Raw genomic sequence first — 23699 nt, 5'->3', positions numbered from 1 at the left:
GGGGTTTGCATATCCTCAGCCATATCAAGAACAACAAAATCCACAGGTATATAAAATTTACCTACTCTAACGGGGACATCCTCTAAAACACCTAAGGGGTATTTGAAAGAACGGTCGGCCATTTGTAGAGTTATATTGGTAGCTTTTAACTTACCCATATTCAACTTAGAACACACAGATAATGGCATGACGCTAACACTAGCACCCAAATCATATGATGCATTATCAATCAAGAGATTGCCAATATGACAAGGGATAGAAAAACTACCCGGATCTTTTAATTTAGGTGGAGACTTATTTTGAAGTACGACACTACACTCTGCAGTGAAAGCTACTGTCTCTACCTCACTAATAGACCTTTTTCTCGTCAAAATTTCTTTCATAAATTTTTCATATGAGGGGATTTGTGTGATTAATTCAGTAAAGGGGACTGTTACCTTCAAATCTTTAACCACCTCCAGGAACTTACCAAACTGCTTATCCAAGTTTGTCTTCAATTGACGATTGGGGAAAGGGAGTTTGATGATTGGCTTTGGAGCATTCTTATTCTTGTCTGGAGTAGCCACCTTCTCTGGAGTTGTACCCTGCAATGTAGAATTAGATATGTTAGTATTATCCTTTAGCCCTGCAGGGCTATCAACTACATTGTTTGGTTTAATGGAATCAAGATTAGCATTATTTAATAAAACAGGTTCATCAACTCTGGGCATAGAGGGCCCTTCATAGTTTGAACCACTCCGTAGAGTAATTGCAAATGCTTGATCCGTAGGCCTAGTCGGCGGTGCCGGCAGGGCTCCCTGTTGGCGTGCTTGTAGAGTAGCGGAGAGTTGCGCAATTTGATTATCTACAATTTTATTATGCGCTAGAATTTGATCAATTGTCGCATCTCTGCTCTCCATGTGCTTTTGCATATTGACCAACATTGCTCTAATTTCCGCCAAAGAAGGGTCGGAAGATGAGGGGGGTTGTTGTGGTTGATTCTTCTGGCTAGCATTGGGATGATAATATTTCTGCTACTGTTGCTGTGGCGCCTGTGGTTCTTGTGGTGGTGGATTTTGAACATTAGTGCTCCGGTAGGAAAGGTATGGATGATTCCGATACCCAGGATTGTAAGTGTTGGAGTAAGGGTTATTCTGCCTATAAGCTTGGAAGACATTAACTTGCTCCACGGAACTCCTGCAATCATGCTCCCAATGACCTACAATACCACAATTTTCACAGAAGGCCTCATTAGAATTATTATTAATCTCAGAAACATTGGCTACATTAGCAGTGCTCAAATTATCTAATTTTTGGCAAATAGAAGTCAGTTGAGCTTGCAAAAAGGATACAGAGTCGACACTATGCTTCCCCTTGTTAGCAAATCCTCTGGGATTCCCATATTGGGAATTGTGTATCGCCATATCTTCAATAACCTGACCTGCATCATCAACATTAAGATTCATAAATCTCCCACTAGTTGCAGAGTCTAAAATTATTCTAGAAGAATTTCCAATGCCGTTATAAAAGGCTTGGATCAACTGCCATTGCGCTAAATTATGGTGAGGGCATTCTCTTTGTAAGTCCTTGAACCTCTCCCAAGCCTCATATAAAGACTCATCGGCTTCTTGGGCAAAGTTCTGAATCGCACTCCGTAGTACTGCTGTTCTCTCTGCAGGATAATACTTGTTATAGAAATTCAAAACAAGAGTTTCCCAGTCAGTTATACCAAGTGTAGTTCTATTTAAGCCATTAAACCACAATTTAGCTTTTCCAGTTAAAGAGAAGGGAAAGAGAATCTCCCTGATTTGGTCTTGAGTGACCCCGGCTTGCCTGATGGTGTTGCAATATTGACAATAGTCGGCAATGTGAAGATTCGGGTCTTCACCCTTGGCTCCACTGAATTGCTTCCTCTCTATCATCGTTATAAATTGAGGTTTAATTTCAAATTGAACCCCATCAAGAGCCGGAGTAGGGGTGAGATGTGGAAAATCCGTAAGCTTTGGTTGTGAATAATCACTAAGCTTCTTTGGAGCCGTCATCTCTGATTCTGCGTCTGATGATGCCTCTAAATCGCTAGAATCAGTTGGAGGATCGCGGTGATTATTGTTATTATCACCAGAATCCGCCAGGATTTGCTTGTAGAAGTTTTTCTGTCTATGGAAGGAACGTTCGATCTCAGGATCGAATGTGATGTAACCTGATCTGGAACACCTGGGCATAAACAAAAACTAGAAGCAAATATGAGATTTGTCTCAGAGAACTAACGCTCTCTGAGACAAAAAGAAGGAAATAATCTAGACTACAAAACAATCAGAAATAAAAATAAAACCGTTTCCCCGGCAACGGCGCCAAATTTTGACAGGGTAAAGTCGTATTCCCTAATAAAAAATAATTACCTAAATCACTAACTAAGGTAGATAGGGAAGTAGGGTCGATCTCCACAGGGAAACAAGTCTTTTTACTCCTAATTAAATATTATAATCAAAATTATTTAAGTAACCAATATTTATAATTAAGTAAAAGACTAAAATACTAAGGTTGAGAATGGGAAGAAAACAATATATGAAAGGATCTAGGGCATAGGTTCACCAATAAATAATACTTCAGGGTAAAACATAGTAATCAATCATTGATATTGCGTAAATAACATGATTAACAGGCTCTCGCAATTTATTAATCAACATAGATCTAATAGGCTCTCGCAATTTACTAGATCTAAGTTCTTATTGAAAATAGCCTTTAATATCAAATTAACATCTGCTCAATTCATCAATTTAATATTGCTATACTTTTACAAGCCGCAATTGTAAAACATTAAAACAATCCAATAAGAAATCATCATGCAATACCAATAATCAATAATAGTCAATCATCAATGCATCAATTAACCAAATTGTAAAGGGCTCTCGCTACATATTACAATCACACAATTAATTTACCGGTATTAAATCTCATCTCTCGAATCTTGACTTAACCATTTATAAATTAACTTGCCTATTGAAACTAGACCTAAACATTAATTCTCATCTCTCGATTCTTGAATCAATATTGTCAAACTCATGCATAAAAGATAGGCCTAATCTAGTCACAGAGCATTAAATCAATCAATAGGAAATTAATCTAGCATTGATAATTAACAACAATAAATTACCCCTTCATATTATTTATTAGATCCCCATAAACCCTAGAAATTAAACTACTCACACATATTAAAAACTAAACTAATCAAGGTAATAAAATAAATCATGATGAAAGGAATAAAATAAATAACTAAGATTAAGGGAAGAGAAATCGTTACCAAAATAAATCTGGAATTAATGAAAGAATTAAGAACAAAGGTTTAGAGAGAGTTTAAGAGAGAGAAGACTAAGTAGAGAGAGAAAGTCTAAGAAAAGAGATAAGTCAAATTCATTCCTAAAACGTACTTAAAACAAAACTAAAACAACTTCCTAATTAGAAACAAATTGCTCGACAAAAGAGCTTTTCCAGAAACACGCGCCCGATCGGGCTAGAGGCCGCCCGATCGGGCGCGCCTTTTTTCTCGCACTGCTCTTCTCACAGCCGCGCCCGATCGAGCTAGCAGCTCACCCGATCGGGCGCGCCTTTGGCCACGCACCAGCACACATCTTGCGCGCCTTGTCCGATCGAGCTAAGATGCCTGATCGGGCCCTTGCTTCACCTCGAGGCTCGGAGCTTCGATTGGGCTTATTTCTTCGGCCTAATCCGGATATCCACTTAGGGTCTTGATCACTCGGTCCATATACCTCGGTATCCCGATTACCGAGCCCTTAATCACCGGCTCTCACCGGTCTTGGGCTCCAAAAGTGGTCGTGTTTCTCCAATGCTCGTGATTGCTTCAAAATATCTCGGGGAAAATACTCCAAAAGCATAAATCACTGCAAAAGTCAACCAAATCAACGAAAACACTGGAAAACACCAATTAGTAATAAAAGTGGCTCTAAAGAGCCAAAAACACTACTAATTATGACCGAGGGACAGGGGTAAAATACCATATAAAATGGACACATCACCTGCTACCTCCAGCACCCTTTCCCTTCCCCGTCTCTGTTTATGGCATCCTTCCCTTTTTTTTCGTCCTTGTTTCCGGCCCCTTCCTTTCCCCCCTAAAAATTTCGACCCACCTCCAGGGTTTAGGATAGTTTCGGCCTTTCGGGGTTAGGGTTTCAAGTGAGGGTTGGAGTTTCAGGTTAATAGGGGATTTCGGGTTTGAATTTTAGGCGAAAGATCAGAATTTTCAGGCAAGGGATCAGGAATGGGTTATGAGCTTCAGGTAAGGGGTGGGGACAACGATTAGTGCTTCTTTAGGGCTTCAACTGATGCGAGTTTCAAACGGTGGTCAAGGTGGAGGGTTAAGTTAGGGGTTACCGGCAGTCGGGGGAAGAGTGGGCGTCGGTGGGGAGGCTATGCTGGACGCTGGAGGTGAATGGGGAGGGGGAGAGGGCGACGTTGGCTGATATGGGTGGTCCGACAAGAGGTTGGTTTGGGTGGGGGTTGGCTGTCCCGGTGGCAGGAGAAGGGGAAGGGATGCCTGCCTTCTTCTTTTTTTTAAAAAAAAAAAAAAAATTGATTTAATTTTAATTTTTTTCTTTATTTTGTCATTTTAAATCGATAGGATGGTGACACGTGCGCCCTCAATCGGAAAACAAGTCGGAATATAGGAGGGGTGGTGAAACCTACTGGTTTGGTGAAATAAGGGTGTTATTTTTTAATTCAAAAAAAATGGGCGGTTAGTTCAACACAGGGTACATCTATGAGTGGTTATTTACAAAAAAAAAATTTTTTTATTACATAAATTTTTATATGTGACTGGTCACACTGTTTGACCGGGATTATTCGGTCAAAGGTTACTCGATCAGGGGTTACTCAAAGGGTTACTCAGTCAGGATTTACTTTAGGGGTTTGGTCAAGGGCAACTTGAGGGGTTAGTCGATCAGGGGTTGTTCAAACCGAGTAACTTCGACTAAACGTGTGGTCAACCACACAAAAAAATTCCTCTTATAGTTATTTCATTTTTTTAAAAGATGAAATACTTTGAATTTTATTAGTCTAGTACAACACGAGAGAGTCACATAACACATTGTTGTATTGTGGCTTGTGCATCAACATCATTTTAAAAATTTAAGACAAACAAGACAATTAGCTTACTTAGGGTCTGTTCTGATATACTGAACTGAATTGAAATGATTGGATCGAGCCGAACTGAACTGAACTTGAATGAGCTGAACTAAATTGTTTATGAGAGAAGAAAATTAGGAACTCAACTGAACTAAATTGATTTGAGATGAACTGAACTGAAATTAAGCCGAAGAGACTGACTTTTATTAGCATAGTGCAACACGTGAGTCAGGCCATACATAAAATTCTATTTATGAAAAATCAATAAGACACTATTTTGTATGAATTTTCATACAAGACATATGGGTTTACATGATCCGACCTATTCAACTTTGATTTCGCCTAATATATGTAGTGAGACAATCAACCAATAACTTAAAACTAAAAGCGAAACCAGTGATGATACAAGTCATTCGCTAGCTAAAAAAATTTCCTCCATTTTTCCTTTCCTTTTTTTTTGGTCAATTCTTCATGAAGAGTATGTATAGTCTATAATATTCTCTTAATGAAATACTCTAATATGTATGAATTTTATATTAACTAATTATCGTAATATTGTTCAAGATTTCTATAATAATCTCATACTAATATTTCTATAATATTCTCATGCTGATAATATTATTAGGAAAAGTCTTACTTCTATAATAATCTCATATTCTCATGCTAATATATATTTTTTTAATAGTAATTGATGTTTCATATTTTCCTCAGCTTACTTATATAGTATAATATAAATCTACGATTGGCTCACTCATTTTTTAATATTTAATTTATATATATAAAAAAATAAAGTTAAAGTTAAAAAAAAAAAAAAAAAAAAAAAAAAAAAAAACCTTGTACAAACCAATGTGTATGTCAAACTGTGTCAACAAAATAGGGACATGATAGGGTGGTATATAGCATGGGTTCTAAATAATCAATAGCTCCTATTTTTTTTTCTTCATATTTACAAAGTCTAACACATCAATAGCCTTTACAACCTTACGGGCATCATTGTTAAAAAAAAAAAAAAAAAAAAAAAAAAAAAAAAAAAAAAAACCTTGATGTCTACATAGGTTTTTTTTTTTTTTTTTTTTTTTTTTTTTTTTTTTTTTTTTTTTTAAGGGAAATTCTCAATTGTAACACTAAACTTTTTAATTTTCTCAATGGTAAATTGCAAAAATTGTTATTATCCTTGGTAAACTTTAATTTGTTATAATTTTCAATGGTGAACTTAATGAAACAATTTAGTTAATTATTAACCATGGTTAACATTTTTAAATAAATGAAAATAAAATTCCTAAAATATCCTCACTTAATACACTCAAATCCCTAAAATATCCTAACTCAAACTCAACATGTCATCACTCATCATCAAGATCATCATCTTCATCATCTCTTTCTTCCTCATCACCTCTTCAACAACAACAAAAACACCAAACAACCACCAGTTCAGCCACCACAATTTACCACCAGCCATACCTTGTTGCACATCCACACCACTAAACCACCTTTGAATCGCCACCAACAACACCGTTAGTTACACCGATTCGCCACCAAACCACCTTCAAACCGGACCAATTCTCACTCCAATAGCCCACAAACTGCAATTCGACAACTAATTACAACAATTCCCCACCCCTGTCGCACCTAAAGCTTCAAAAATCGAAGAAACCCATGATTTTCGACCATCCCGAAACTCTAATTATCTAATTTCATCAATTCAATTTCTACTGGTGAATTGAAACAAGCAGCAACCACCAAGAAGAATACTTTTTCGCACATTCTTCAAGTATGTACGAATCAAAGAGCTCTAAATTCGAGCAAACAATCAATTACATTCCCAAATGATAATTTTGGGGTTCAAACCCACAATCTTTGTTACTAATTGTTTATTCAAATGTATGTATGGGGCTGGTGGTTCAGGGGGTGGAGAGGCGTGTCATAGGGAGGCCGGCGAAAGCGAGGCGTGCCGCCGGCATGGGTGCGGCGGGGGAGAAGTGGCTGAGTGGCTGACTGTTGGTGAAATGGGTAATTTTATTTTGGGAAAAATTATAAAAAATAAAAAACCTAACTATAGTTAAACAATTAGTTAAAATTTGTCATTAAGTTCACCATTGAAAATTATAACAAATTAAAGTTTACCAAGGATAATAAGAATTTTTGCAATTTACCACTAAGAAAACTAAAAAGTTTAGTGTTACCATTGATAATTTCCCTTTTTTTTTTAATAAATGTAATTCTTTGTTAATATTAATTGTTAAATTGATGTTATAGTTAAATAATTTTATAAATCCTATTGAATGAAATCTTAAGCCTTCTACCAATTGTTGTTTGAACTTTACAGATATTGTATCTTACTTGTACAATAGCTCCCCTCCACACCAACTTGATGCACTAAGAATTTGTGGTTCGGACCTACTTGTGCCTGCCTTGAAGTATCGGCCGTCACAAGCCCTGACCACCCGCACTCCGCCGCCCCGATAGACGTGAGATTGCTCGCTTGTGTTGCTTTGTGCTCACAAGCCCCTCTCCCGCACAAAGTTAGCGTTCTTAACGCTAAAAGGCTAGAGCGCGTCGCACATTTTGGGGCCCAAAGATCGTGACAGTTATTTAACTATTAATCTTCCTAGAAGAAACAAAAATCGGCAATCACTAACAAATTAAATTGGCCAACAATTTTCTTCAATCAAGAACCATGCACTTCAAGATTACCTTATCCTGTACCTTCTACATTTCACAACTCTTGCAAAGCTAATTAACTTTAATTTTGTAATTATAAAAATTAGGAAAATTTGTAAATTACCACCCAAAAAGGGATCCTGTTTTGAAATTACCACCCATTAAAACTTTTATTTTAAATAACCACCCATTAAATATAAAAAATTTTCAGATTACCACCTTTTCTGTAATTCCGGTGGTAAATCCGTTTGAGGGCCCCACATAACGGCTAAAAACAGCGAATTTGACTCTTTTGAATGTTTCCCTCCTCTTTTTTTTTCTTTATAAATTATCCAACATCAATTCACAACTTTTGCCCCAAATTTCATCCAAATTTACTCAAATTGCAATAGGTACATGTCTGAAATTTTGGAATTAGGGTTCCTGGGGCAATAAAATTGGGGGTTTTATGCAATTTTGGAATTAGGGTTCTTGGGGCTTTAAAATTGGGGATTTTTTTTTTTTTTTTTGCAATTAGGCTACATGTCTGAAATTGTAAAGGGTCCCAATTGCTTACCTCAGGCGTCACCATTGACATCACCATTTGACAGGAGTTTCACCTACGCGCTTTTGGTCCCCAGAAAACACCCCAAGATGGCGACTTCAACAGCAAATGCAAGTACAAATAGGGTCCCAATTTGCAGAAAAAAAAAAAGTTAGGGTTCTGATTCAATCCTTAAGGGGTAGTTGCAAAGTTGACAGAGAATTAAAGGAAGAAAATGGGGAAAGATTGATGCTTTTGGATGAATTCATTGAAGAAATTGATGAGAGAAGATGTTTTTTTGAGTTTAATATTTCAATCAGAAGGTTAGGTCGAGGTAAATGAAAAAAAAAGGAAGGAAGTTAATAAGGTGGGGCCTTCAACTGGATTTTCCACCGGAATTTCAAAAAAGGTGGTAATCTGATATGTTTTTTAATTTAATGGGTGGTAATTTTAAAATAGGACCCCTTTATGGGTGGTAATTTACAAATTTTCCTAAAAATTATACAGATTTAAAATTGTGAGAATATACCTTGTGACCATTCTATCACACAACGTGAAAATGAAGTATACTGTATATTGCCCCTTACACATAAATTATAAATAAGTGAATATATTTTGAAAGTATAAAACTAAAAGCCGCCAGAAGAAATGAGCAAAAACTCTCTAGAGAGAGAAAGTTTAGAGTGAGAAAACCTCACAACCTAGTACTCCTTTTCAACTTTTTCCTTCTCCTATCTTTTCTTCTAACCTCTCTTACTGTTTCTTACTCTCTTGCTGACTGATCTTAGTTGCTTTCTAATTTTCTTCGTTGTTTGTTAATTATGCCTCATTTTGTTCCTACAACCTTTGTTTACCCACATATAATAGGTGAGGATTTCATTCCTCCCCCTCTTATGGAGGATGAATTAGACTTAAACTGGAATTGTAGTGTTATAGGACGATGTTGGGATGATAGAGATGACTTCTCTTCTATTATGATTCAGCGTATGGTTTCTAGGTTCTGGCACTTGAGAGCTCCAGTTCGGGTTTATCCGTATGGCCGAGACTTTATTTTCTTTTGTGGTACTCAAGAAGACGCAGAAGAGCTTGACTCTAGAGGATGGGTTCATTTTCGAGGAGGTATTTTTGTACTGCAACGACTTCGAGGCCACTCCGTTCCTCTTAATCTTAATCTACATCTGGTAGATATGTGGGTTCAAGTGATAGGTCTTCCAGTTCGGTACTCTACTCCGGAGGTGGCTTCTACTGTTCTTTCTCACGTCGGAGAGGTATCTATGGTGGACGACACTCATGGTCAGTTTCCCATACCAAACCCTCGCGTTAAGATTTTAGTTGACTTATCGTTGCCCTTGATTCCTGGTTGTTATTTCCCTACTATTAATAATCAAGTCACGTGGGTTCGTTTTAAATACGAGGGTATTTTTAGATTCTGCAAAAAGTGTGGTTTTGTCGGGCATGTAAGGAATTTTTGTGTGTCGGAACAGTCATCAATCAATTACCATCTAGAAGCTCGCTTCCGTCAGCTCCACGACAGTGGCGTTCGTGTGCTATATGGTCCTACCGACACTAGTTTATATTCAAATGCTATTCGAGGTATTCGCCCAAATCGCTCTAATTGGACCACAGAACTATATTTTGGCAATTATGATGAGGAAGACCCTATGGAGAATTCGGCTGATTCTCGTCCCTCAGACTTTGATAGTGGCGGTTTGGGCCTTCCTTTACCTTCTGACGAGTCCAGGTCTGGTTCCACACCTCATGATCATGCTTTGGCTGATTCATTTCCTGGTCTTTCTCCTCCGTCGGCGCCTGGTGTTTACCGCAGACGTGAGCATGAGGTTCGTCGGCAAAATTTAGGAAGTAATCGTTATCTTAGGGAACAGTTGGAGACTCAAGACCATGTTGACACATCTTCTCCACGTGTTACACATGCATATTTTGACAGACCTGGCTGGCATTCTGGGATTAATTTGAGATCAGCTCCTTCAGATGCAAATCACTCAGCTTCAAACTCACGTGACGGTTGGTGGCATTATTTGGACTCTTCTGATCTTCAAGGCTTAGCTCATTCAACAAGCATGGGCTCGGATCAATTAATTCCGCAACAAGCTCAAGTGGGCCGTGAATCAAGATGGGCCTTACAATCCCGTATTATCTCTTCAGCAGTTAGCTCTCCTTCACATAACGTTATGGGCTAGCCCAATCTTGAGGAAGATCCATATTTTCAAGGATATTATGTTATTCCGGATTCGGATCAGGTTGTACCCGACCTAGCTCCAACTATCTCGAATTTCTCCCCGCCACCAATGGGGCCTTCTGGGCCGGTTTTTGCTGATCCTTTTGGGGCAGGCCCAAGTAATTGGGATGGTCAGAATACTTGTGTTTCACCATCTCCATCTCTTTCTTCTTCTTTCCCAGTATACAACTCTGAATTTTCAGGCTATGTCGCTGACTCATCTTCAGGTGCTTTTGAGTTCCCTCCGTCTTCAGAGGGTACGCCGCCAATCATAGCAGACTCGGCTTCAAGTGAATCGGACTCGTCGGGTCCTGATCAAGAGTATTCCATGTCTGATTCGGTCACTCCCATGGACTGTTCGCCGCCGTTTTCTCCGCCATCCATGGAGATTTTGGTTTCTTCTCCTCCCAAAACTCCTACCTGTTATCCTCTCTGTAAAATGGGGAGTAAATTAAAATCTTATTCTAAGTTGAAGCTGCGCAAGAGTGGTGAAAAAATGTGGGAATGGGTGAAACAAAGAGGATCGCGTAAGAGACAGGGAGGTGAAATTTCTCCCTCGGCTCCTCCTCTTCCAGATGATCAGCAGCAGCAACCATCTTCAGAGTCGATTTGTTTACCGTGTTTTCTGCCCTATAAGAAAAGTAAGGCAAACCCAAGTTCTCATTCTCGTGTTTCCTCTGAGGGATCGGTGACCTCCCGTGAAAGGTCACCACAATTCGGATGAAAGTAGCTCTTTGGAATTGTAGGGGATTGGGACAGGCGGACTCCCCTAAAATTCCTTGTATTTCCTCTCTAGTCCGCTCTCACAGTGTAGATATAGTGTGCCTTTTGGAAACTATGCTTTCTGTAGATAATGTTGTACAAAAGCTAGCTTCTTTTCCTTTTTGGGGTTATACAGGCATTGATGCTATAGGGCTTAGTGGTGGTGTGTTTATATGTTGGTTTACTTCTTTAGGACTAGAACTGGTTTTTAAGTCTCAAAATGTTTTTGCTCTGTAAATTGGTGCAAGGAGATGAAATAAAATATGTGATGTTTGTGTATGGTTCGCCTCATGTTGCTAATCGGTTGGAGGTCTGGTATTTAATTAGTAGTATCTTGGATTCGATTTCGAATGTGGTAATCATTGGCGATTTTAATCAGGTGGAGTTTTTTTCGGATAAGTTAGGTGGTAATTTCTCGATTCCTGGTCAATTAGATTTCATAAATTGGCGTATGGGTTTGAATTTGGTGGATGTTCCTTTTTCTGGTCCTAAGTATACCTGGACTAATAATAGGATTAATTCTGATCCAATTTTTGAACGTCTGGATAGAGCCTACGGTTCCACCTCTTGGTTTGCCAACTTCCCTGACACTCACCTTATCCATCAACCAATTTTGTTTTCGGATCATGCAGCTATTATCATGTCAGATACTTCTGATTCGGACTGTCATAAACGTCCTTATCGAATTGAACTTTGGTGTTTATCTGCTTTAGAGGTGCATAATATCATTGCTTCCGTTTTTTCCTTATTCTTTCCAGGATCTCCCATGTTTTCTCTATCCCGTAAACTTTATGTTGCTCGGGACCGTCTTCTTGCTTGGTGCATCTCTCACAAGAAAGCATGGGGTATAAATTGGAAGCAATTAGTGTTTGAGGTTACTTAGGCTTCAGATTCTCTTTGTTCCCGAGTGGATCGTTGTTTGTTTGTTTCTACTAAGAATGAAAAAGTGGCATAAGCTCAAGCAGCTTACATGTTTTGGCTACAAAGGGATAAGATTAAATGGGATGCACAGGGGGATTCTCATTCTCGTCTTCTCTTTTCCTCAGTTCAATCTCGAAAAAGGAAGAATAAGATTTTGGGCCTTCGAGATTCTTCTGGAACTTGGCATAGGGAACCAGTTCAAATTGCTTCAATTATTTCGGACTTCTACCAGGACCTTTATACAACTTTAGATACGGCCTCGTCATATGATGCAGAATGGTGGGATAGTCTCCAATTACCCACTTTATCTTCTGACCAGCGGAACTTTCTCATGAAGCCTTTTTCTTCGGAGGATATTAGAAGTGCAATTTTTAGTATTGAAGATAGTAAGTCCCCTGGTCCGGATGGATTTCCTTCTGCTTTTTTCAAGAACATGTGGGATTTAGTGGGTTCTTCGGTGGTTTCAGCCGTTCAACATTTTTTTGCTCATGGTTATTTGTTGAAAGACTGGAATCGGACATTCTTGGCTTTACTTCCGAAGGTGGATAGTCCGGAAGTTGTTTCTCAATTTCGTCCTATAGGCTTGTGTAATGTGATCTACAAATGTATTACGAAGTGTCTTACGGGTCGTCTTCGACAAGTGTTACCTAGTTTGGTAGCCGATTTTCAGAACGCCTTTGTTCCAAGTCGTCTTCTATCGGACAATGCGTTAATAGCTCATGAGGTTCTTACCTATGTGAATAAGACGAAAGCTAAGAAGAAATTCTTCGCAGCTATTAAATTGGACATGAATAAAGCCTATGACAGGGTTAATTGGGATTTCCTGTTTCGTTTGCTTCAGGCTTATGGGTTTCCCCCATATTGGATTCAAATTATTCGTCAGTGTGTCTCCACAGTATCCTTTCAGGTGTTGGTTAATGGTAATCCTCTCAAGGCTTTCCAACCTCAGTGTGGTCTTCGACAGGGTGACCCTTTATCCTCCTATTTGTTTGTGTTATGTATGGAAGTCTTCTCAGGTATGCTACGCAGAGGGGAACATTCCTTGCTTTTTAAAGGAATTAAGATTTCTAGAGGAGCCCCTTCGATTTCTCATCTGTTTTTCGCTGATGATTCTTTACTATTTTTGGAAGTTAATCCTGATGCTTGTGCTAATCTTATGACTTTGATATCAGAATTCCGCTCCTTGTCGGGTCAGGTGATTAGCCTCCAGAAATCCGCTGTGAATTTTAGTCCTAATACTCCGACGGATTATCGTGATTTTCTTGCTCGGAGTTTGAAACTTCAGGTTATACCTTCTCTGGGATCTTATTTGGGTTTACCCGTGGAGTTAAGTCGTAGTAAAGTGGCTGATTTCGGATTCCTTATAGATAAGGTTGTTCAACGTCTGTCATGTTTGGCTTCTTTACGCCTATCTTCGGCTGCCAAATTGGTTATCATTAACTCAATTTTTGTTGCCTCTTTCAACCATATTTTTTCGGTATTTAAGGTTCCTTCTTCAATCTGTGCTACGATTGATAATTTGTTGGCTCGTTTTTGGTGGAAGTCGGATCCTCATTCTCGGGGACTAGCTTTACGCTCCAAGACGCTTCTGCATCTCCCAAAAGGAATGGGAGGTTTAGGCATTCGTCGTTTGGATTCTTTCAATTCTGCTCTTTTGGCTAGGCAATGTTGGCGCATACAACACAATCCTCAACTTCTGGTTTCCAAGCTTCTTTTCGCGAAGTATCCATCTCTGAGGTCTGTTCACACTAGTTCAATTTCTGGATCTTCATGGGGTTGCCGTGGTTTGTTACAAGGATTGTCTGTTCTGTCAAAGGGTTTAGCTTGGAAGGTTGGTTCTGGGTCCCGTGTTCGTATTCTTGAGGATGCTTGGGTTCCAGGGGAACCTCTCTCTTTTCGTAACAATTGTGAGATACCTCCTCCATCTCATGTTTCTTCTATCATTAATCCGCGTTCTTACGCGTGGGATATGGCTCTGGTTCATAGGCTTTTTGATTCCTCTACTTCAAACCGCATTTTGGCTTTGGAACGCCCGACCAGACCAATGAATGATTTTGTGTACTGGAAATTTTCAAGAGATGGAAATTTTACTACCAAATCCGCCTATGCTATGATGCTTTGTCAACTTAGTCCTTCTGATGGGATGTTACCCTTTTCCTCTGCATGGTGGAAGGTGTTTTGGAAATTGCCTATTTTACCAAAATTACAATGCTTCTGTTGGAAATTCCTTCATAATGCTTTACCCTTATTTGGGACTCTTCAAGCCCATGGAATACCGGTAGATTCAAATTGTGTTCTTTGTCATAATGATCAGGAGACGGTTGATCATTTGTTTCATGACTGTTCCTTTATCAACAATCTTTGGTCTGCCAATTCAATTCTTCAGAGCCTAGCGGTTCGTGACGATCAACCTTTTTCTGTTTGGTTTGTTGACAAGGTGTTGTCTTTGCGAAGATCCAAGTCTTGGGAAGCTTTAATGGTTTTGATTTCGTTTCTATGGGCAATTTGGATAGCTCGTAATCATAAGATCTTTAGACAAGCTGTGATTTCTCCAGCGTTTATTTTCCTCACAATGCAGGATTGGACGTCGAGGGGCTTAGAATCTCAGGATTTTAAGTCTTCTTCTTTAGTTCCTACCACTGGCTCTAGATCTCGAGTTTTTCCTGGCATGAAGTCTTCTTGTTTTTCTTGCTGTCTTCAGGGTTCCGGGGATTCTTCCTTTGATATTTGTCTGATCTTTGATGGGGCTTTCAATGCTCATGATAATGCTGCAGGAGCAGATTGGGTTTTTAGAAGACCTAGTTCGGAATTAGTAATTGGTGGGGGTTCCAGAGCTTTTCTTTCTTCCTCTGCGTTACACTCGGAGTTGCAGGCATTGCTATGGGCTCTTCGTTCTGCTGGTCATCGTGGTTTTATAAGTTTGTTGATCTATACGGACTGTTTCTCTTTATTATCTTTGCTTCAAGACAGGGGTACTGTGGATATCTCCTGCTGCTGGTTGATTCAGGATATTAAAGATCTGATTCGAAGATTCTCAGCTTGTGAGCTTAGGAAGGTTCCTCGTCGTTGGGTCGCTCCTGCTCATTGGTTGGCTGTCCAGGGTCGTCGTCGTCAGTTTTTATTTTGGTCTTTTTAGTTGTTTGTTTCTTTGTTTGTTCGTCTTGTCAATATATATATATATATATATATATATATATATATATATATATATATATATATATATATATATATATATATATATATATATATATATATATTTTGAAAGTATGAAGTATACTATATATTTCCCCAATAAGTGAATATATTTTGAAAGTATGTTAGGTATGTAGATTATATTGCATGAAATCCAATTGGACAAACTTATAGTCATCTCTAGACATTCTCCATAGGAATTTGAAATTAATAAGCACTACTCTAATAATCATTGTAACATCTATATAACTAGGGAAGAATATTGAGAGTGATGGATAGCTCAAGTGGTTAGAGCTTCCCTCCCGATTCCAGGAGATCCTGGGATCGATTCTCACCCCCGCCCTTGTGGCTCTCTAAACACCAACTAGGGAAGAATATTGGACCAAAAGAAATACTTCTAATCTAAACTTATTTTGTTTGAATCTATCTAATCTTATGGTAGGAATATGCCTTGAATGGATGATCGAGTAGTACACGATCATGTAGTCCATTGTACACGATCGTGTAATTAGTGTTTTTATTTACTCTTCAATATACACGGCCATGTGGTTCATGGTACAAGATCGTATAGTTCCGCTACTACAAGAAATGTCACACGGCCGTGTGGGTTCAAGGTACACAGTCGTGTTGTTTTGGTTCATTTGGTTATTGATTGGGTTTGGCTCAAATTCAGTTTATGTTTTGGAGAGTTCTCTATGTATACCCCTTAGGATTACTCCTAACTGGATAAGTTGAGTGGTTATTCAGAAATTCGAGAGTCTTTTGTGTATTTCTCATCTCTAAGATCTAAGAGAGACATTATAAATCTGAGAGACAATCAATCTATTTCTGTAATTGGTCTCAAATATGTTATGAATCTGTAATCTGTATTCCCCAAGATCAATAAAACTATTACTCTCACCTACCCGTGGACATAGTCAACACATTGTTGATGAACCACGTAAATCTAAGTATGTTTTTCTTGTTAATTTTACATTCAATATTTGATCTTTCTTGCATCCGTTATAACATCTTACATTATATTACTTGAGACCCTAAAAGCTAACCATGTCACCTCTATTACAGTAATAATTTAATCCCACTAAAGAGCCGGAGAAACTCCCGCTTGATAGATTCCATCTGTACTTCTGTAGTCCATATCTTGGTATCTCCTGCCTTAGGTACTTGCTTCTATTTTCAATGAGATAGCCCAGATCGCATCACCTTAATAGTTAATACTGATCAAATTTTCCTGGTATATTGTAGTGTAGACATAAAACTTATTAATGGCTTAATTTTTTCTATGATCAGATGCATTTATCATCCAATTTTAGAACTAACAACTGAAAAAATCGCTTATATTTTTATGATGAAAAGTAGCATAAAGTACAAATTTCACATACGATTAGATCAGTATGTATGTAGGAAGACACTTCGATATTATAATTGAGATCTTTCAAGTTGGTCATAATCTCAGAACACTCAAAATTGTCCAGCTATCATCTACGCAATTTCAAGCATAGCTTCAGTGTAGTGACAATTCTAAATCAATATGTTATTTCGATAAGAGAGTTTTACGAACTGTCTGGTCCTCTTCATTTCTGATTACCAGCTTCAACTGGCTCGACTACCTCAGCTTCAACTATCTCAGGATTCTGTGGCTGCTGAGCATCAAGTGATGAACCCCATTTTTCTGATAAACTTGCGCCCAACAAATCATATAGTCTTCCACTAACTTCTGCAGGGTTTTCAGGCTGCACAAAAACATGCCGTCAAGAAACTATATAATAAAAATAAAAATAAAAATAAAAATAAAAATATTGTACAAATTAACTCTTGCAGACAGCACAAGACTACATGATGAAACTAGTAAGTTCTCAAGGGGAGGCTAGTAGGCTACGCAGAAAAATGTCTTCAGAATAATCTCCTCTGTTACGAAATTATAATCCTATAGTAATCACAAGGACTGTACAAAGTACAAACTAATGTACATGCATGCAACACTTATATGGGGTTCACACTCGAAAGACACAAGAATACACCGAGCTTTGTTTGAAGAACTCTGAATCTCTGATATAAAAAAAAAATAAAAAAAAAAACTTTCTGAATAAAAAAGGCAGGTTTTAATTACAAGTACGTTTTTTTATATTTACTTGAGATAGAACAGATGAGAGTTTGACTATATCCATTAAATTTACCCAAAAGAAAATCCACAAACAAGACAAAATGCCCAAAATAAACACATGCATCCAGACAAGAATCCAATTTAACTTACAGTGAAACCACTGGAGATTAGTGCTGAATCATATAATAGATCAACAGCTCTAAGAACTTCTTCATCCTCTGAACCACTCTTGTACGCAGACTGTAGAGCAAAAGAGACGATCAATCTTAAACACTAGTAGATACACACTACATACAGTCAGAACACATAAATATTCACCAAATTTACGTACATGCAAAGTTTTGATAATCAGATGGTCAGGATTAATCTCAAGCACCCTTCTACTTTTCATGAATTCAAGAGGACTTGAACCGCTAGAATTTTGTGCCTTCATCAACCTGCAAAGGCCAATATCATTGTTCATCTTCCACTGATAGGTAATAAGATATTAAAATGAAAAGCTATGCCCCAAAAGAAAAAAACACCAACCTTTCCATATTAGCTGAAAAACCGAATTTACCAGATGCAAGAGCACATGGTGAAGAGCTCAAACGATTAGAAACTTGGACACTAGCAACTTTATCACCCAGTCGCTTTTTAATCCAGTCACAAGTTTTTCCAAATTCTTGTTTCACCTCTGTTTCTTTCTCCGCATTTTCCCCTCCTGCAACAATGTCAAAATTGCAATTCTATATAAATTTTGTTTACCAAATGCAACTCTTGATCAGATTCCACAATATTGGGCAAAAAAACCCTAATAACTTCCCCTTCTCACCCTCCAGAAAACAGGCAAATGTTGGGGTGGTCTATGGGGCTAATAGAGTAATAGGAAGCCACTAGGAGTTTCCACTTCAAACCTAAGGTCCTACTCTTGATAATACTTAGCATGCTAAATGCACCCACCCACCATCCCCCCCCCCCCCCCCCCCCCAAACCACAAATGATGATCCATGGGGATATCAGCAAGCCACTATAAGTTGAAGCATGCCAGAGAGAGAGAGAGAGACACCAATGTGCATACCTAAGTCTAAGCCTTCCTTGCTGATGTCCACAAAGTTCTTCTCCTTGTATGCCTTTAAATTCTGGATGGCAACCTCATCAATGGGTTCAACTAAGAAGAGTACCTGTTAAGTGTAAACAGACGAACAGTTTACATTGACGTAAACCATGCCAGTATGCCAAGCCAACAAATAGCAACCACTACAAGGAAGGAACTGAAAGCTGAATAAGTAAGTTAAGAGGGATTTCTACCTCGAGATCCTTCTCCAAAAGCTTTTCAAGGAAAGGTGTATCTTTGGCACTTGTTACACTGTCAGAAGCAATGTAATAGATATCCTTCTGGTCAGGTTTCATGTTTTCTACATATTCATCTAAGCTTATCATCTCTTGTTCACTTTGAGATGAGAAGAATCGTAGCAGAGGTGCAATACGTTTGTGATTATCACGATCTTCGATGCAACCCAATTTCAGGTGTTTGCCAAAGTTCTCCCAGAACTTCTCATAATCCTACAATAAAGAAGTGATAGAAGGCATAAATCATTTTAAGAAATTGGAAAAAGGAATTACATGACAAGGAATTGTTGTTCAGTCTAACAAATTGATATCATTGTATGTTAAATATGCACCTAGTGGCTAGTACATGGACCAGTGTCAGAGATGATTAGTCAAGTCAGAAAAGGAAAAAAAAAAACATAATTAAATTCATCTTTGTTTACTTACATCTTTGTTCTCACTCATTGATATGCCAAGGATCATGTCAAAGGCCTTCTTAAGCAATCGTTTCCGCATAATTCTCACCTTTAATCAATGAAAAATAGATTGGAAAAAATATTATTAAAATCTTCAATTATAGTGGAGTAAATTATAGTTTTATTTTTAAAAAATTAAAAAACAAAGACAGAAACCCTTACAATTCGGCTTTCTTGGAGAATCTCACGAGAGACGTTGAGAGGAAGGTCACTTGAATCCACAACACCTTTTATAAAGCTCATATATCGAGGAAACTACCAAGAGGTGACAAGGACATATTAAGACTCATCACAAAGCATATTTGATAAACTAGACACATTATTCTAGCATAAAGCTTACCAATTCTCCATCAAAGTCATCTGAAATGAAGACTCTTTTGACATAGAGCTTTATATTTTTGGTCTTACTATTAATTAAATCATCATTTCCATGAGGCGATACTGATGGAACATACAAGACAGATCTGAATTCGACTTCACCCTGCAACCAAACAAAAATTAGAGACCTCATAAATGAGACTTACACTGAATAAGTTCAAAAACCTAAATGTAAAGTAAAAACCCATACAGAAATAAAAAAAATACAGAATAGTATACATCCAGCTCTTTAGCTTCCGAGAGTATACCTCTGTTGTGAAGTGTGATGATGCTAGAGGATCTAAATAGTCGTCAAAGGTCTTTCGGTAAAACTCATTGTACTCTTCAGTAGTAACTTCCTTTGGATTCCGGAGCTACATTTATAAGAGTTGAGCATGATCAGCCAATAAATAAAAAAGTCATTGCTATAACAAAGAATAAAAAACAACAAATGCTCACCCATATTGGTTGAGTCTCGTTCATGAGCTCCCAATCCCAGTGTTTCTCAACCACCTTTTTGGTCTTCTTCTTCTTCTGGAAAAGCATAGTATAAGAGTAATAGTTAAATATTGACGGTTACCAGAAAAAGGGATAAAATATCTTGTTCACATGCAAACATAATTCATAGATCAACAATCACAAATGAACCAAGAAATATACCTCAGTTTGCTCTTCTACACCATCTTTATTAGCTTCAGCAGGATCCTCATCCACTTCAACCTGAAATAAATTAAAGCTAGTTCAAAAGGCATCCTAATGTGCTGAAAACAAAACCTAATGTTCCTACAGCAGGATACAATGCAAGTAGCAATAATTTCAAATAACAGCTGGCAGAATAATGAAGTCTCATTACCTCCTTTACAGTTCCCTTCTCTTCCCATGTGTATATCGGAAAGGAAACAAATTGTGAGTAATTCTTAAGAAGTTTCTGGATTCTCTCTGGATGAGCAAAATTTTTGGCATCACCCTAACAGTAATATATATACATCAAAAGAATGGTTATTAGTGAGAAGATATTGGAATGAACATGATAAAGTTCAGTAACAGTTCCACAATTCACCTTCAGATAAAGTGTAATGCGGGTTCCTCTAGGTAACAGCTTCTGTGGATCTGTCTCCTCTCTAATCATATAGGTACTGGCATTAGCTTCCCCCTCCCACACATACTGTTTGTCAGACTTGGGACTCTTTGTTGCAACAACCACCTATTTGCATTAATAGAGAGTTAATGAATGCACAAATAAAGAGTTAGTGAACCACAAAAGATCCAGCAAGCAAAAAGCCACAGTACGAAGTGGTTTTTCAGTAGGAATTCATATTCTACCTTATCAGACACTAAAAATGCTGAATAAAACCCAACTCCAAATTGACCGATAAGATTGTTGTCTGCTCCAGATTCTTTACTATCCTGCCAAATAAAAAAACTTGAATAAATATATTATACTACTCTATGAGTGAAAACCAGAGCATGAGTGAAAGCTTAGCACATATCCTAACCTTCAATGCCTTAAGAAATTTAGCTGTTCCACTTTGTGCAATAGTTCCAAGACAATCTACAAGTTCTTCGCGTGTCATGCCAATTCCAGTATCACTGTGGAAAAAGCGATAAAACAAAGATTAGAAAGAAATCGGTTGGACAATGCATTTAGAAATTAATAATAATGAGTCCTTCAGTTAACCATACGTTATTGTGATGATCCCATTATCTTTGTCAGCTTGGACACGAATATCAAGCTCCGCAACGTCCTTTGATAACTCTGGTTGAGTAACACTAAGAAACCGAAGCTTGTCTAGAGCATCACTTGCATTGCTGAAGAACAAAAAAATATATACAAATATGTCATTAGATCTAAATTACAGAGAAATCCTACGAGAGACAAATAAATTCTATTACACACACAACTAACTACATGTTTACAATAAAAACAATTGGCGTATTATTTACTACATCTTCAAACCAATACAAAAACTCCTTTAGGGAAGAAAAAAATACAAGAGCTTCCTAGTTACTGTGGCACATATTCAATGAACTGTCAAGCGAATGGATGACCAAATGCCATTAATTCTACTCCAATTTTCACCAAAATATTTTCAAGAAGTATTTTTTTGAATACAACAGCTTTAGTTACTCTTAGCACATATTCGATGAATTGTCAAGCAAATGAATGACCAAAATCAATGATATCTATCTCGAATTTTCACAAAGATTTTCAAAAACTATTTTTATATACAACAGCTGCATAGTAGTTTTTCGGGAACAGTTTCATAGTTACTCTAGCATACATTCAACGAATTGTCAAGCATCAGAATCGCCACAATCTGTTACTTCTAATTCAATTTTCCATTAAGACATACAAAAAAAATCCATAAACAATGTACAAAGATAATCACCTGATCAGCTCTCTCAAAAAAATCTCTTTGTTACTGTAAAGGCTATTCACAATAAGATCCATGAGTCTGCTAACCTCCGCCTGATACTCGTATTTCTCAGCAGGAGCACCACCAGCAGCAGACGAGTCAGAGGCTGCAGCCGTGGACTCGTAGCGACGGCCTATGCCACTAAAATGCGAGCCAGGAGCATCAAATTTACTCGAAACCAAGGACGAGTACTGTCTACGTTCCGATTTCACCTCATTATCCTTTGAGCAATGTAATTTCATATTAGCCACATCATATAGTAGATCACAGTTCATATATAGTTCCAAGCTAATGCAAATCAACAAATCATACACTCTATTCACTATCTTAGCTTCAGAAATTCATTATTTCCAAAAAACAATTGAAATTTTTTCAATTTGCAGAATCACAAATACTTCAAATTTACACATTTTGCAACAATCAACAAACATTCAATTCAATAAATAAGCAATAATCACAAAAAATGATAAAAATGACGAAAAATTGAAGAAAAACTTACAGAAATGATTAGAGGAGAAGTTGAAGAAGCTACGACGGCATTCCGATGACGGAAACCACCGTGACGGAGGATAGTAGCGACTGATCGTCGTGAAATACGGTGCATTTTTCACTGAGAAAATCAACGAATTTCAAATTTTCAGATGAGTGACAGAGTTGTTGAAATGAAAGTTTGGATAGAAAGAGGAAGAAGTGAAAATGGGGTTCAAGGGTTTTAGTAGGGTTCAAGGGTTTTAGTAGGGTTCAAGGGCTTTAGGGAATTAAGGACTTTGCAGAAGGTTCTGGAGATGGGCTGACTTATGGTTGGTGTTTACCACTCTCACTCCACTCTCCGAGGGTAATTTGGTCATTTCATGATTTATTTATTTATTTTTTTTTTTAAAAGATACCCAAACAATATCTTAAATAATGAAATTGTGTTTAGGCATGTACAAAGGTTTTTGAAATGGAAATCAAAGATTTTATTATTATTATTTTTTCGGTTTTTTCACGTATACCATTGAGTTTTAATTTAATTCACCATATACCACTTAAAACTTTCTAATTCACCATATATCATTGAGTTTCTGTGCAATACCACAAAGTACCTTTTTTGGTAATTGTCGTTAGTCTGCCGCTAGCTTGTCGTTTGGGGTATTTTACTAATTCACCATATACCTGTGCTTATAAAGTTATTTCACCATATACCATTAAATTAAAAGATATTTCACTATATACCCATAAATTACAACGGTTATTTAAAAAAAAAAAAATAGTCGTTGATTGTCATAAAGGATAGTTTATGTATATAAACATAATATTTGAGGGATTAAAGCAACACTTCACCCTTCTACAAGCATTTGCAAACATGTCAACACACTCAAAATCATCATCGTCATTTTACGAATATGCATACATAAGAATAATGCCAAATAAAGCTTGTACAGGTAGGAAGAAATTTGCAATAAATTAAAGAGTCGTGATTCGACAAAATATCCATAAATTTTGTACTATAAGTGTGATATATGAGAGAAATTTCGATGTTGCAAGGGTAATGTCGAGCAAAATGTCCTTTCGGGTTATGAATTTCAAAACAGGGGAAGCATAGACACACAATATCATGGAGATGAGAGCATGTTGAAGG

At 37.5% G+C, this 23699-nt stretch overlaps 2 protein-coding genes and 1 non-coding gene across 3 annotated transcripts; 2 read left to right on the top strand and 1 right to left on the bottom strand.

The window, feature by feature from the left end:
- Positions 1-1533: 1533 nt before the first annotated feature.
- On the top strand, positions 1534-1640 carry LOC145560990 (small nucleolar RNA R71). Its single transcript, XR_014093576.1, has one exon. It is a non-coding gene; the product is annotated as a small nucleolar RNA R71 (small nucleolar RNA).
- A 9880-nt stretch (positions 1641-11520) lies between these two features.
- On the top strand, positions 11521-12183 carry LOC145557362 (uncharacterized). Its single transcript, XM_081618546.1, has one exon. The coding sequence runs from the start codon at positions 11521-11523 to the stop codon at positions 12181-12183; it is 663 nt and encodes a 220-aa protein (XP_081474672.1).
- Positions 12184-16720: 4537 nt separating this feature from the next.
- LOC145559444 (heat shock protein 90-6, mitochondrial-like) lies at positions 16721-22740 on the bottom strand. Its single transcript, XM_081620871.1, has 19 exons — positions 22578-22740; positions 22052-22299; positions 21345-21470; positions 21158-21251; positions 20985-21068; positions 20722-20865; positions 20515-20628; positions 20322-20381; positions 20121-20195; positions 19931-20035; positions 19645-19785; positions 19467-19559; positions 19276-19353; positions 18808-19062; positions 18578-18680; positions 18046-18220; positions 17849-17954; positions 17668-17757; positions 16721-17146 (listed from the first exon to the last, which is right to left on the bottom strand). The coding sequence occupies exons 1-19, from the start codon at positions 22680-22682 to the stop codon at positions 16988-16990; spliced, it is 2355 nt and encodes a 784-aa protein (XP_081476997.1). The 5' UTR covers positions 22683-22740; the 3' UTR covers positions 16721-16987.
- Between the last annotated feature and the right edge of the window lie 959 nt (positions 22741-23699).

This window comes from Chenopodium album, chromosome 9 (genome assembly GCF_948465745.1).
Source record: "Chenopodium album chromosome 9, dcCheAlbu1.1, whole genome shotgun sequence".
NCBI classification, from domain to species: Eukaryota; Viridiplantae; Streptophyta; class Magnoliopsida; order Caryophyllales; family Amaranthaceae; genus Chenopodium; species Chenopodium album.
Note: the sequence above shows the minus strand (reverse complement) of the source record. Positions and strands in the feature narration are given on the sequence as shown.